Genomic DNA, 15,389 nt, shown 5'->3' on the forward strand with positions numbered 1-15,389 from the left:
CACAGACAGATCCCGTGTCCGAGCCGGGACTCAAACCCGGAACCTTCTTGCTGTGAGGCAACAGTGCTGACCACTGCACCACCGTGCCGCCTCTTAATATTCCTGATATCCTTTAACATGTCAGCATGGTTTTGGATTGAACCAAATACATTCTCAACAATTTTTATTGACATCAAATTAAAATTAGCTCCTTGTTGTAAATGCCAGCCATTGTCACCTTTCTAAATGTGGCATGTTTGTCCTGTAAGGTGTATTTAGAGCTTGATAGTGGAGGTGAGCAGGATGCAGGTCACAGTCAGACCTCAGACCTCACAGAGTATTGTCTTTCTTCAGCAGGTGGCTGTGTGATGGTTTGGCATTTTCAGCGCTGGTGTTGTTGATGCTCGAAAAAGTTCCGTCCTTCCCCACAGCCCTCTTTACTACCAGTAATCGCCTCCCTCGTCAATTCATTCTACCGCAGCTTAACGCTGCTAGTGGTGTTAAAAGAGATTTAATTAGCGAGAACATCACCGGTGATCACATCTCCAGGCTGCCAACACTTGCGGCTGACGCCCTGCTTTCTTCCTGGCCTTCACCCGTGAGTACAAGCATGAAGACAAACCCTTGCTTTTGCTTTAGTTCCACCAGATTCTTAAGTATTGCGCAACATAATATTCAGTGACTGGAGTTGATGTGTTTTGTAGAGAGAATGATGTGTTTCATTCTCAAGGCATGGACCTTATACTTTGCAAACAACTCAAACCTGAAATAAATGTCACTCATCTAAAAAAAAAAAAAAAAAGAAGATGAAAAAGATACATCCCTGAAGAAAACTAATCCCCACTTCATCTTCACTTGTAAAGCATCAACATCTGTTTCTGCTTGTACTCGTGGGGTGTAATTCAACTTTGTTGTGTGTGTGTGGTGTTGCAACGACAGCCCGTCTCAACAGAGAATTATTTGTTTTGTTGAAACTGGTACGATGCATAACTTTCTCCCTTCCTGAGAGTTGTTCGGATACATAGATGTGCCGATTGTTCTTTCGGTGGCGAGGACTTGGCCAGATAATTTAATGTAGCAGGAATAGATAACATTGGCCTAATGGAATGATTCTTATCATTCACAGTAATTGAAGACATAATGGAGCCCGATGGTGATACCCTGGAGGTGTAAATGACTCCGTTGCTGCGTTTCACTCGCCACTCTTCACCCTGCCCCTTCCTGAAGAATGACAGCTCTCAAGGTAAAGAGGCCTCTGCTACATGTATTCTCAAAGATCTTTGTACTTGTTGCCTTTTGACCTTGTGTGACCTCTAAAAAGGAGGTGGTGGGGGGTGGGGGGGGGTCCTGTCAGCCATAGAGAGTTTGGTCAGTGTGATCACTCTCTAATGACTGGGTCACACCTGAGTGCCCAAAAGCCACCAAACAGGACCTCCACTTAGCCCACACTGTTTGTTTTTCCTTTCTGTCCCCGTTTGTCTTTAACCCAGGCCGATGGCGTTCTTCACTGCTGACAATGAAACCAAGGGGGATTTACGGGGTGACAGCAACGCCGCCTCATCTGTCACTATCCATCTACGTGACAGTTGCGATAGCGGCAGTTGGACTGAGGCGGAGAGGTGAGGATGTGACCCACTTCTCAACACCTGTCAGGACCTCTAGAGAGAGAAGAATAACGAGGGGGTAAATATCTTTTTAGCGGCAAGCTGCGTCTGATGAATGTCGGCTCCAAATAAAAGCTGGATTACTCTTCATCGCACTCATCAGACAGTGCATCATCATCATCATCATCTCCGTAACCCTGACCCACACATTTATATCATCACACCCTTCATAAAACAAATGAGTGACAGCTGAATGACACTGGAAAAGGGAAGTGTGTTTCGGAACGAGTAAAACAAATGCAGTAACCCAACACCCCGACTCCACCCCACCAGTTACACCCCCTCCTCCTCCTTTCTTCGAGGTCCTGATACACCCAGATCAGAGCCAAGGGGGAACGTGTGTCAGCTATTAATATAGTGTGTTGACAGGTCTCATCACATTCAGTGGCTTTCATGCAGCGCAGAGGACAAGGGACAGGGGGGGGGGGGGCAGTCATGGGATGAGAGACGGCTCATTAGTGGATGAAGAGAGTTGGTCCAGCCAGATTAGCAGATTAGCTCAAGTGTGTGTGTGTGTGTGTGTGTGTGTGTGTGTGTGTGTGTGTGTGCTTGATTTAAAACACCTTCAAAAGTTTGTGCAACAAGATTTGGAGCTGTTATCGCCTCTCCTGTCACAATTTCACATGAGAGAGATGAAAATTACAGAGATAGAGGGAGGGGAGGAGAAGGGGGAGGTGGCAGAACAGAGGTATGATTGTGTAAGATTGTTTGTGTGCGTCCACAGAGAGATGGGGTATGACAACACAGGCTCTAGCTCCAATAAGATACATTCATCATCGTTGTGTGTGTGTGTGTGTGTGTGAGAGAGAGAGAGAGAGAGTGGGGGGGAGTAGAGGAGGGGGGTGTGTGTGAGTGTGTGTATGTGTGTCAGACAGTATTCCTGCTTGTCTTGCTCCACCAGTTAAGTTAAATCAGAGGCAGCCACTGGCACACTGTGGTGGTCTCTCTGTCTCACTGTGTGTTCGTCCTCCTCTGACACCATCATCAGCCTCCTGGTTCAGGACGACAGGTAAGCGCTTTGACATGATGCTTCACTATCTCTTTCTTTGAAGGAGCTTTTAGTCTTTTCAAATCATTTAATTAAACAAAAGATTTTCATCGAGTCATCCTCTAATTTTCTTACAAACAAACAAACAAAAACAGGTTTAATATTTGTCTAACAAACCCCTTGGTTAGGAAGAATACATCCAGGGACCCGACAACAGAACCAAACCGCGTGTTGCTGGATGACTTGATCGGTGCCACCTGTTGTTGCTGTTTGTCTAAGCTGCTCATGTGAAAGTCCGGTGCTCCTTTTTGAAACTGCTTTTACTGTACCTTGCTTATTGTGTTAGTGAGGATGGTGACGGTGGTGGTGTGTGTGAAGTGTGTGTGTGTGTGTGTGAAGTGTGTGGAGGGGGGGGGGGGGGGGGTTACCCAGGAGCCATACCAGCAGAGCAGAAGATGGACAGAAAAGTTCACATGGCAGCACTCGTATTAGCCATCCACTTCCTGCTGAACAGTAGCCTGAAAATCCAGATGAGAGGTCTAAACTGAGACTCCAGAGGGTGAAATGTTAGTCATACATACAAAGTCAAGGCTGTTTATTGACTTTAAGGTCTTATTTCACTCCTCTGAAGCCGCTCCAACTACCATTTAGTCTTAATCTCAAGTTCAAGAGTTAAAAGTCATCCTCAAACAAAATAATTTTAATTCAAAATAATAAAAAAAGGACCCGTTACGTTTTAGCCGCACAAGTGCTGCTGAGGAAATGAACGAGAAGCTTCACAAGCGTCCCGCGTTGGCTTTGTATATTTGTCCGCGTCAGATGTGGTCTCTGAAGCCAATAATTCCATTAGCTGCCCCCCCTGAACACCAGAAGTCCTCATTTTAGCTCATGGACAGTGCCACTCTCTCTCACTCGCACTCACTTACTCACTCACGAAGTCTCATGCTTTCTAGCAAAAAAAAAAAAAAAAGAGTTTTTTTTTTCTTAATACATCCAAGCACCATACTTGACATTTGAGACGCCAAGCAGTAACAGAGTTTGCTCTCAGTCAAGTTTTCTACTTCAAGAACTCTTGAGATTAAGTGACACCCTGGAAATGAGGACTCCAGGGTCCTTTTTTCTTTTTTCTTTTTTTTTTACTTCAGAGGGTGTAATATTAAAGAAATACGGCGATGGCGATGGCTTTTAAAACTGTATTCCTGAAACAAAAAGTCACTCAGGCAGAATGTTTGTTTGAAAGGGGCCTTAAATGAAGAGTTGATCATGAGGTGGGAGGCTGAGGGAGTGTGTCCCCATTAAGATGGAGCTGGTATAAATCATTAACTCCATCAAGCGGACATTATACTGGTTGTCTCTACTATGGGCAGCTGGGTGCTGGTGCTCACGTCTGAGCAGCAGGTCAAGGCCTTAGATAGCTATGATGATGGGAACAAAACGGGCCTTTTTTTAAGGTTGAGTGGGTTTTTTTTTTCTATATTTTATAACTTCCCATGATCTCAGGGGGAAAAAAGCTGCTTTTAAATAGATTCAAATAATAAATGTTGCAATAGCGTCATTCAGGAATTATCCGCTGAGCCGTGAAGCAAAAATATCCCTGAAAACCGCCGGATTTTCCTGATTGTACTGTAAGCAACAGCAAACAGTCCATTGTCTTGTCTGAGAGGATGCAGCTTGCTCGAGGTGGAGGTGGGGCTGGTGGTGGTGGTGGTGGTGGTGGTGGGGGGCACTCCTGAAGTAGCTGTTTACCTTCCTGTCTGTGGTCACCCAGGGTTTATGGCTGTCATTCAGTAATGTGCCATCTCGCTCCGAGCTCGCACAGTGGACGCAGCAACGCTTAAATCACCTGCTTCAGAGCCACACTTCCTAACTTTTATTATGGGGCTCACTTACTGTACGTATGTACACCAGCAATAACTTCCAGTCATGTTTATATGGTCCCCTCGCCTTGTACATCACCCTCATGGAAAAATACTGGCAGTGAAACCTCTCCAGTCATGGTCAAATGCACGTGGTGTCAATTGTCTCCCACTTTTCCATTTGTGGTCATCGTAAAATCTTGGACTCATCGAGTGCTTTTCTTAAACTGGTTTAAATCCCTAAATTGTGACGTCGGTATTCATTTCTTCTCTCTCTTCTGGATCGTTTAAAATCGCAACCATACCGCTGTTATAATCATTTGCGAAGAACAAGACATGTACAGTAGCAATGACGTTCATGTGGGTACCAAAATCAGCCTCAGGAAGCTCTCTGAGATACCTCATTATTCTGTTGCCCTTGGCACCCTGACATCTTCCACACTCAACAATCCCCCACATCTGCAACCGATACCGTTGTTGCTCTCGTGCACTGAGAGGTTTTTTTCCTCTGCTTCTTCTTCTTCTTCTTCTTCTTCTTCTTCTTCTTCTTCTTCACAGCGGTCATTATTGAAAAACCTGGTGGAAAATAAGATCTTTGACTCGAAGATAAAATAGTTCTATTGATGAGGCCTTAATGCCAAACAGAGGTAACAGGAATGTGGAGGATTTTTTTTTTAAAGTGCATTCAGTAAATAACAAAATTCTACAACCACAAAAAGCAGTTGTTCATAATTTCATTTAAATAAAGGATGACGGGAAGTAAATCAGACAGAGCTCCGCTGTAAGGCGGAAAGAGAATACTATCTTGTGACGAGAATGCCATCTTGTGGCGGGACATGGTTTAGTTAAGCTGCTTTTCAGAGAATGTGACATTTCTAATTGCTGTATTTCACCTGTGTAATGCAAAAATAATACTGCTCATAATATGTTTTTTTTTTAACTACACAAAAAGTGTTCTTTTATTTCCCTTCAAGACTATTCAACTCATCTCCGCCACACATCCAGCACACATCTTCCCCTGCCATCTGTTCGATTTTACCACAATCACAGTAATATTTCCTTTTTATTTTCATCTAATTAGTGCCAAAAACACTCATTGGAGCTTTAATAATAGTTAGGCTTATGCTACTATTATTATTTCAGGCTCACTAATGAAGCTATTAAACATAAAGACTCTCATCCAAAGGGAGAATTTGTTGTTTTTTTTATATATTCCCATTTCACATTCTGCTCAGACAAATGAAGCAAAAAACCAGCCCGAGGCAAATTTTCCGCAGCACGCAGGTTTGATTTTCTCACAGAGCAAAGTTTCCAGAGAGCCGAATCCCTGCTGTCCTGTTTGTTTAGGTGTGTGCTGATTAGAAGTTCTCATGCTGGGTACAATGTATCTCTGCACACCAAGGGTTTGAAACGTGACATGTCTTTTACAGTGACTGGAGCCTCAACTCGTTCTCTTTCCCCTCCCAACTACCTCCGTGTTTAATGGTGTTTTTTACCCAAGCTTGCACTTTACCGTCTTCATTTACACAGGTCGTAACACATGGCATAAACGTTCTCCTTCCGGGTACTTACAGTCCACCCAGATGGACGGCGGATATGATTAACACTGTACAGTTTTACTGTTGCCATTCATTAGCCGAGAGACGATTAAAGAGAAGAGCGAATGTAGAACGTCTGAATAACGATGTTTCAAAGAGCATTTTTGGAATATTGAATAACATACAACATCTGCTTTTCACGGCATCTTATTTTACAGAAATAACATAAAGCATTAGGACGGCTTTAATGTGCAGGTCTTTAATGAGCTTGTGTAGGGTGAGCACTTTCATGGGTGCTCTTGTGGATTAGCGTTTATGGGCCATGCCAGTGGTAATGATGGGCTCTTCGCCTAGACTGCCTGTGACATTTTTGTTGTGTTTCTTTTATAGGACTCGCTGAGGCCCTCGCCCAAGGCCTGTATTAGTCACCACAGACGCACCCCACCAACAGGGCCCCCGGTTTAAAAGTCCCAAGATCTGGCACTAAAAAGAGAAAATGGAGAATATAACGGCAGGAGCGACAGACGGGATAGATCTGACATGCGGCATGTCTGGAAGCCATGAATTCATCTTCACCCTGATACCCATCGTCTACGGCTGTAATTTTATCATCGGCATTGTCGGGAACAGTATGGTAGTGGCTGTCATCTACTGCTACATGAAGCTCAAGACTGTGGCAAATATTTTTGTGCTCAATCTGGCGGTTTCTGACCTCACTTTTCTCATCACACTGCCCATGTGGGCCACTTTCACCGCCACAGGTTATCATTGGCCCTTTGGAGGGTTCCTGTGCAAGGCCAGTGCCGGGCTGGTCATTTTTAACCTCTACACCAGCATCTTCTTCCTCACAGCCCTCAGCATTGACCGTTACCTGGCTATTGTCCATCCAGTAAGATCACGCAGGTTCCGTACAGTGGTGTACGCACGCATCACCTGCGTAGTGATCTGGATTTTCGCTTTCCTGCTTAGTGTCCCCACGGCTCTGACCAGAGACGTCCACAACATCACAAACTCTAATACTACAGTGTGTGGCATTCTGCACAAAACCATCGAAAACGCCATGTGGCTGCGCAAACTCCTGCTGGCCATCAACCTGATGAAAAGCCTGCTGGGCTTCCTGGTGCCCTTCATCATCATCATCACCTGTTACTGCCTCATTGGACGGGCGCTTCTAGCAGCCAGACACATTCAGAAAAGCTCCCGTTCACGGGACGATGAGGTGCTGCGCATGCTGGCGGCGGCTGTCTTGGCCTTCTTCCTATGCTGGGTGCCCCACCAGGTGTTCCACTTCATGGAAGTGCTGACCCAGCTGACCCTGAAGGATAACTGTGCCATTTTTGAAATCATTGACACTGCTATGCCCTTCACCATCTGCATCGCCTACTTCAACAGCTGTGTTAACCCTATTGTGTACGGCTTTGTGGGACGCAACTTTCGCAAAAACTTACTGCGCTTGTTGGGCTGCTTTCCAGGTGGAGCTCCTGGGACTCACCCGAGCATCAGCTCCAAAATGAGCGCCCTCTCCTTCCGTGCCTCTGAAGCACTGAGCCTTACAGCCAAAAGTAAGATTTCTTCTGAAGTTAAGTGAAGGAGGAGAAAAAAGAAAAATGGAACACCACCCGCTTTTTTTTGGTTTGTGGTTAAGGGTCCAAGGAAGGAGACATTCCATGCTTTTAAAACCCCAACTCTATTACCAAGCACTGAACCGTGAAGATTGGCTGTAGTTTTGTTTTAATGCCCCTCGATCAGTCCAGGACACACCTTGAACAATGCTTGTCTGCAGAATAATCTCTCATAAATTATCAGGTCAAACTGGTAACTGATTATATGTAAGCGTGTGAACTTCAGTGTCACTAAATATTACAAAACAGATGATATGCGGGTATCTACAAATGGCTTATCCCATTATTTATATATGAAGTATACATGCACTATAGGATTGTGTTGCTACTGTGCTATAAGGACACATGCAGTAAAATATACACACATATACATACATATATATATATAATATATACCTTTATATGTATATATAGTCAAGTAATAAGTATTCTGTGTGCTCAGCAGTTGCAAAAGTGATAAAGTGTACAGCAAAGTAAAGAAAAATAATTTAATCATGAGTGCGCTGCAGCAGTTTGTATACATGAAACAATTGGAAAAGTGTAGCAGGAATGTTGTGTAAATGTACGTCAAAATTATGTGCTCCTCGTGAAAATGGTTTACATGCTGAAATTTTTTTAAGAAACACTCCAGGTGGGGGCGATCATCGTTAATATCCGTGGTGGTTGTCTTATTTAAACTTGTTGATAACTTCTTCTTTTTTTTTTTTACATTCTACCTGTACAGTCTGTGAATATATAAAAATATTAATAAAATGAAATTTAAAAAAAAGTGTGCTCACAAACCATTTTGTTCAATGATTTGTCGCGGAACATCACAAAAAAAAAAGACACGGCGGCATTGTCATTCTCCGCCCTGACCTTGGCTGAAAAGTTTAACCTCTAGAATTTATTAATCATTAACTCTGCATCATTTAGGCCTGGACTCCTCCCATAGTTCCTAAAAATAAACAGGTGCATGGTACAGGATCTTTCAGGGAGGATGTGTTGCATGTTACTACGTTACAGTTTTGCGATTGGTGGATGAGCGGTAGGGCAGGGATATAAGTGCCGCTCCAGAGGTGAGCTCACCCTCACGAGCAACATGAAGGTCCTCCTGCTTTTTGGATTTGTGGCTGTTGCCCTGGGAGATGTCACTCGCTTTGAGGGGTAAAGCTTTGTCATTTTATGGTTGAGAAAAACATATTTCTGTGAATCCAGTGTAATTCAGATCATTTAAAACATGCAGGATAGCCAAAAGTCAACCAAGCCAGTTCTAAATCAGCCTTCTGATTCAATATGATTCAACTCCCATCAGTTAAAAGTACAGTGATTGCGTGTCATCACTTTGACCTTTTAAGAGTTTTCTCAACAAACGATCAGACAAACTTGTTGTGGCTTTGCAGAGGTTCTTCAGCTGAATTCTACAGGTTAATGGTAATGGCATTAGCTACGCCGGTTCAATTTTATGCTTAGAAACAACTGTGTAGTTGTGGAATTTAACATTTAAAACCTGAATCCATATCCACTATGGAACAGGCCGGTGTCAAGATTTAGATAACACAAGTCAAGTTTGCCTTTTAGGAAAAGTTCTGAAAAATGTAGGTTGTTGGATAATCATCTTTTCCTCTTTTGCAAGCGAGCAAGTCTTCCGTCTGAAACCTGTTCTTGATGAACATGTGACCCTCATTAAGGATCTGGCTCAGAGCATCGAGGTAGCTGCCTTCACACGCCTTCATACCGCGCCGTTCTCATTCACGACGGGAGTTTAATGTGTGTAACTGTGGAATAAGCATCTAAATAATCTACTCAGAACTACTCTGGGAGACTCGTTCATGCAAATCTCATTTATTCCATCCATGCAAACATACATGTACTGATTTTCTGTATGTGTGGACTTCCCTCATCGTGTCACTGTTGTAGACAGCGCAAGTGTTTGTCTTTGGCGCCATCTGCAGGTTGACTTCTGGAAGCCTGACAGTGCTGAGCTGGTGACCATTGACATCGATGTGGACATCCACGTGCCTGCCATGTACCTTGACATGGTGTACACCACCCTGCAGCAGAGCGACATGGAGCATGAGTAGGTTAAAAGCCTAAGATCCCAAATTGGCTTATCTCTGATTTATTAATCATGAAATTGTGTCTCTGTTACAATGACAAGCAATGATTAATGAATACCAGGGTCTTGATTGAGGATCTGCAGAAAGCTGTTGATGGCCAGTCTGACAGCGGGCCTTCTCCCAGAGCCCACAGCTATACCAAGTATAACAGCTGGGACAAAGTAAGAGGAAATAGGTTGTCTGAGTCAACACTTCTACCCTTAATGGACCATTAGTTCTTATTTGTACGTCATTTGTTTTCAGGTCCAGGCCTGGATCAACTCCATTTCCTCCTCCAACCCTAGTCTGATCAGCAAGCAGGTCATTGGAAGCACTTACGAGGGACGACCCATGACTGTCCTGAAGGTATCCCGCATTACTATAAATCTTAAAATGACTATTACCTAAAAGAGGTTTACAACTCACTGTCTGATATTATTGAACAGCTTGGTAAGAAGTCGAGCTCCGCCAAGCCCGCCATCTTCATGGATTGTGGCATCCATGCCAGAGAGTGGATCTCTCCTGCTTTCTGCCAGTGGTTTGTCAAGGAGGTATGAAAGACAAAGTCTGTCATGTATTAAGACTTTTTATCCCAGCACTAAAACCCTTCCTCATTTGTCCCCAGGCTCTGTCCACATATGGCAGCGACTCTCAGATGACCAGTTTGCTCAATCAGATGGACGTCTTTGTTCTGCCCGTCTTCAACATTGATGGCTATGACTACACCCACAAAAGCGTATGCTCCAATTTGAAGACGACTTCAGGGAGATCGTGCTGTACTGTTAAACTTAATGTTTTCAATGTATGCCTGACATGTTTATTTTGTCCACTTGGGGATTTTAGAACAGGATGTGGAGGAAAACTCGTTCCAGGAGATCTGGATCCAGCTGCATTGGAGCCGATCCCAACAGGAACTGGAACGCTGGCTGGTGCAGTACGTGTAACCTATATGGGTTATCTTTAAGGGACACTCCAGTGATTTATTGTTACTCTTTGGTCAAGTTTGGAGCTTTTGATAAATAGGTTGAAAATGGTCAACATCTGTGAAGCAGATGCCAAGATACCTCCCATTTATTCCCTCGTAGGGTCCAAAATCACCACTGTAAAATGGTGAACTTTTAAGCGTGGTGAAAATGACTTTGAAGATGTAAAAAAATGGACCCATTTATCAAGGCTTTTCATTTCAGCCCTCGGAGCCTCAAGCAACCCCTGCAGTGACACCTTCTGCGGCTACAGCCCTGAGTCTGAGATCGAAGTTAAGAATGTTGCCGACTTTATCCGCAGGAACAAGTCAATCATCAAAGCCTACATCACCGTCCACTCCTACTCCCAGCTGCTGCTCTTCCCCTATTCCTACACCTTTGAGCTGGCCGCAGACCACAGCGAGCTGGTCAGTTACCATTATCAAGTATCACTGAAGGGGCTTTTGATAGAGGGGCCCAGTGACATCACTCCCTGACAGTCTCCAAGTTTGGTCACAGACTATTCATATTTGCCTTCCTGATGCTGGCTTTATTCTCTGACTTTGATCTCTGGGTGCTGACTTTGAAATTGGGGGTTCTGGCTTTAATCTCTGACTCTGATTCACTAAAACATGCCCCATTCCCTTGCAGCACCTGTCCTTTGAAGGGCAGGGCCGTGGGTCGTGTCACGTCAAAAATGTCCCCAACAACCCCTCACTTTGAGCTTAATGATTCTACCTGTCGTTTCACTCTGTCGTCTCAGACGGTTAACCCTCAAAATCCAGACACTTAACCTTAGAATTCCACTTCCTTGGAAGTGCCAACACGCCATTTTGAGCACGTGACTGCTTGTCTAGATAGTTGAGTCACACACAGATCGAGATTCCTTGCATGTATAAATAGATCAATTGTTCATGTGGGTGATATGAGAGCAGTGGATGCATTGACATTCCTGGCCAGTCTCAATGAGGGGATAATCATCCCTCATAACAGTGCCACATGTAGCACTTTATTGTTGTGGATAAACCTAGAAGAACAACATGACTAGATTTGCAGCATCAGACAGAGGTCTGTTTCATTTTTGATCGACCTAACTCATATTTTAATGTTAGAGATTTATCAGTGAACATATTATCAAAACAATATGAAAAAAATACAGCCTGCATCCCATCATGACAGAAAAAATCTGGGTTTTAAGAAATATGGTAGAAACTGTTTTTATTTCCTTTTAACTACTATCCAAGAGCATAGCCCAGTCCCATTATGACTGTTATTGGAAGGCCACACTTACCCACTGTAAATCATCTACTCCCGGCTCATATGCGTCATTCTCACGGCTCTTTTACCTCTCACTGGGGTGTCCGAGGGTTGTGCAGTTAACACTCTCAGCCCCGCTCCAGCTCTCACACTCACCCAGGCACATCACGTGTCTGTGTAGCTCTATTCCTCGCTTGTAATTTAAGCTCGCTTCTGACACTTTACGGGAGGGAAAAGAAAAAGAGCTCCAGGGGTGTTTCATAACTCATCTTTCTGTGAAGAAATATCATTTCCTGCTTGTGCATTTCTCTCGGGGTCTCATTTCCTGTTAGGATCAACTGAACCTTTTCACTATTTACAACAATATCGGGAAAAATGTTTTGTTCTAACTAGTGCAGTGGTTGGACGGATGCTGTGGGGCAACGACCTTCCTGTCATATGTATTTTATTAGGTTTTTGTCTCCATTGCTGCAACTGTATTATTCCTTTGGAGAGTGTCTTTTAACTTTAAAGTGAGGCTACTTACCAGAGATCAAACCCGATGAAGTTTGACCTATTTTGGTCAATTTTATATACTTTTGATTTCTTCTACCACCTCAAAACAAAAAGGTTAAAACATTTTAATTTTTAAAAACAAATTCAGTTTGACATTGGTACAGTAACAACTTCTACGATTTGGTTGGACTGGTGTTAAATACGTTCACTTTACTGCAATGTTTTATTTGCATCGTTATGAGTTTTAAGTTACGCTCGCCCACTCTGGCTATTGTTAGCAAAATTTAGATAAATGTTAGTTTAGTTAATTTATTGGCTGTTCTACTCTCCATTGGCTTCTACATTTGTACCTGAAATGTTCAGTGTGGCCATACTTTCTCTTCAAAATTTGAAAAAATGGCTCATATTAGTGGAGTAACTGGAGCTATGTATTAATAAAAACAGAACAGCATTATAGGGTTAGAGGTTGTTCTCACCGGTTGTAGTTTATATTGGTTTTTCACAGTGTGCAGGCACACTTCAATTCTCACACGCTCGATTACATCTACACCAAGACAGATTATATAACCGTTATAGGCAGTAGAATGTATATCAAAAGAAAAACAACAAAAACCTTTCCTATCTAATTTCATCAACCCCAACACACACACACACACACACACACACACACACACACACACACACACACACACACACACACACACACACACACACACATCACTATTTTCCCCCTGAAATGATCCATGTGGGTCCCAGATCCCAGTTTGAGACCCACTATACTAAAAAAAAAAAACATCAACTTGTTGTTTCCTGGTGTTTTAGCGCTGTGTTATGATTGATATCTGTATCTCTGTGAGGTCAAACACATTATTGCTCCTTGGAAAGGGAAAACTGTTTCTTCTCTGTATTGTAGCTGAAGGTTGCTGAAGGAGCTTCTGCTGCTCTGCGTAGTCTGTACGGAACCAAGTACACCAGTGGACCCGGCGCAGCAACCATCTGTAAGTGCATCAGATATTGCGGCTGCATGCTATCCATTTGAGGAACAGCATAGAGGGAGAGGGTCTATTTTCCACCTCTCTTATTTTGCATTATGATTTGTTCACAAAGTACAAACCTCTATGTCCTCTAGAGGCACAGAAAGGTGATGACTTACCAGGAGCCACCGCTATTTCTAATCATCATATGATATTCTGGGACCCCCAAAACAGTACTTGTGTGAAAATATAATCAGAATTTCCCAGGTCATCAGCATATCCCCCCTCTCCTGTCAGACCCTGCTGCCGGAGGCTCTGATGACTGGGCCTACGACCTGGGAGTGAAATATTCCTACACTTTTGAGTTGCGTGACACTGGTCGTTATGGCTTCCTGCTGCCCGAGTCTCAGATCAAGCCCACATGCGAGGAGACCATGCTGGCCGTCAAGTACATCGCCGCCTACGTGCAGAAGAACCTCTATTAAAAAGCGGAACTGTCAGGACCCCTGCCAACTCTGCTACTCTGTAGCAGCCCCCAGCCCCACTGGCCTCTCAGCCTTCTCCAGCCTGTATCCATGGTTACGGACACCACCCGCCATGTTTCCTTACTGTGCTTGACAGAATGTCAAGATGAGCGCAAACAATAAAATCAATGATCCATCCCCACATGCTGAATCAATGTTTTATGTGTATATGATAGTATTGTGTCTGTCTGGTGCTTCTGTCATTTATATGGAAACAACAAAACAATGATGGAGACAAAAGGCCAAAAAAATGTGACCTCTGCACTTAATGCAAGAACATATAGATGCTGCTGTTTCTATGTGCAACTCATCCAGCAATGAGACAAAAGCGGAAATCATACAAAACTGAAAAGGAACCACTAACTCACTGCCCCTTTGAACTCTGGTGATCCTTCTTGCGCAGCTGGCACAGTTTCAGTGATGGGTGTGTGTGTGTGTGTGTGTGTGTGTGTGTGTGTGTGTGTGGGGTGAACATCCTCAAGGGTTTGATTCCAGCAGCACAGTACGTGACATCCACAGAGTCGTCCTCAGCAGCATGGCCACTGTACCGAGCATCTGCACGAGAAAAAACACAGCCAAACATCTCATCTCTGAGCAACCGCTCCGGTAACGTTGTCACATTACATTGTTAAATATTTGAACGGTTTCATGTTCATATTTATTGGAGTGCAGTCACATAAACACTAGTGTACCATCCATCCTTGATGATACTGTCATATAACACAAATAGAATCAACTGTCCCCCGGCCCCTCAGACCTATCTATGAAATGATACTGAGAATTTGAGAATGAATCCCCCAAGACCATTAAAAATAGTCCAGTTGTGTAATACAGTATAATCGGACCATTCAACCGCCCGGTCGCAGGCTTGCAGTGGCTTCTTTCATCCACAAGATGACACTGAAATACAACAACACGGTGGCCGGTTTGTTCCTGTACACAGAGTAATGCAACTGAAGGAGTGTAATAAATCACCCCACCTGAAGGATGAGGTGCCACCTTTGTATCGGCTGTCATTCTGGAGGCTGTCAGGTTGAACTGTACAGGGTCAAACTTAAAATTTGATATTGTCTACTATATTTCATACATGATACAGTTTTAAATTGTTGGCATTCTGTTTGTTTTTTGTTTTTTTCAAAATAAAAGAGCAAGCGAGTGTAAATATCATACAGCCCTGGAGTGGCCATTGAGAGAATAAGTTATTTATTTTGGGGGGCACTGATAGAGAGAGAGAGAGAGAGAGAGAGAGAGAGAGAGAGAGAGATCCTTTTGAGGCCATGAGGTGTAACATGTTCCCTCAGTTTAATTCTTTCAAGACAACAACACACTGTGTGACGTGTTTCCTCAATTTATCTATTTTCAGGCCAAAACTTCCATGAAGTTATTCTATATTTCTGAACAAGTTATATTTTGTGACCTCAAAATAACTCAATGGAAGGCACAAGACATATC

The 15,389-nt window shown here is 43.5% G+C and overlaps 2 protein-coding genes and 1 long non-coding RNA gene across 4 annotated transcripts; 2 read left to right on the forward strand and 1 right to left on the reverse strand.

The window, feature by feature from the left end:
* Window positions 1-519: 519 nt before the first annotated feature.
* On the forward strand, window positions 520-8,479 carry agtr1b (angiotensin II receptor, type 1b). Of its 2 annotated transcripts, XM_086191423.1 has the most exons (4): window positions 520-577; window positions 1,106-1,222; window positions 1,470-1,598; window positions 6,416-8,479. In XM_086191423.1, the coding sequence occupies exon 4, from the start codon at window positions 6,522-6,524 to the stop codon at window positions 7,611-7,613; it is 1,092 nt and encodes a 363-aa protein (XP_086047549.1). In that variant the 5' UTR covers window positions 520-577; window positions 1,106-1,222; window positions 1,470-1,598; window positions 6,416-6,521; the 3' UTR covers window positions 7,614-8,479. The 2 variants fall into 2 exon arrangements, with proteins under 2 accessions (XP_086047549.1, XP_086047548.1); XM_086191422.1 differs by lacking the exons at window positions 520-577; window positions 1,106-1,222; window positions 1,470-1,598 and adding an exon at window positions 2,548-2,652.
* A 249-nt stretch (window positions 8,480-8,728) lies between these two features.
* On the forward strand, window positions 8,729-14,074 carry cpb1 (carboxypeptidase B1 (tissue)). The gene is made up of 11 exons (XM_086190810.1): window positions 8,729-8,793; window positions 9,263-9,338; window positions 9,582-9,706; window positions 9,808-9,907; window positions 9,990-10,091; window positions 10,172-10,276; window positions 10,351-10,461; window positions 10,569-10,659; window positions 10,913-11,115; window positions 13,353-13,437; window positions 13,711-14,074. The coding sequence occupies exons 1-11, from the start codon at window positions 8,729-8,731 to the stop codon at window positions 13,896-13,898; spliced, it is 1,251 nt and encodes a 416-aa protein (XP_086046936.1). The 3' UTR covers window positions 13,899-14,074.
* On the reverse strand, window positions 9,595-12,049 carry LOC147241560 (uncharacterized). The gene is made up of 3 exons (XR_015110818.1): window positions 11,979-12,049; window positions 9,805-9,897; window positions 9,595-9,680 (listed from the first exon to the last, which is right to left on the reverse strand). It is a non-coding gene; the product is annotated as an uncharacterized LOC147241560 (long non-coding RNA).
* Window positions 14,075-15,389: the final 1,315 nt, after the last annotated feature.

The sequence above is a fragment of the Aulostomus chinensis genome, chromosome 21, assembly GCF_037954235.1.
Source record: "Aulostomus chinensis isolate RoL2024-O1b breed Wild chromosome 21, RoL_Achi_v1.0, whole genome shotgun sequence".
In the NCBI taxonomy this organism is placed as follows: domain Eukaryota; kingdom Metazoa; phylum Chordata; class Actinopteri; order Syngnathiformes; family Aulostomidae; genus Aulostomus; species Aulostomus chinensis.

What these genes read in the sequence shown, in the direction of transcription:
- agtr1b (XM_086191423.1), top strand. Translation starts at nt 6,522, where the DNA reads ATGGAGAATATAACGGCAGGAGCGACAGACGGGATAGATCTGACATGC.
- cpb1 (XM_086190810.1), top strand. Translation starts at nt 8,729, where the DNA reads ATGAAGGTCCTCCTGCTTTTTGGATTTGTGGCTGTTGCCCTGGGAGAT. An exon ending in CAGAGCGACATGGAGCATGA is followed by an intron (nt 9,707 to 9,807) that starts GTAGGTTAAAAG and finishes AATGAATACCAG; the next exon opens with GGTCTTGATTGAGGATCTGC. An exon ending in ATGACTACACCCACAAAAGC is followed by an intron (nt 10,462 to 10,568) that starts GTATGCTCCAAT and finishes TGGGGATTTTAG; the next exon opens with AACAGGATGTGGAGGAAAAC.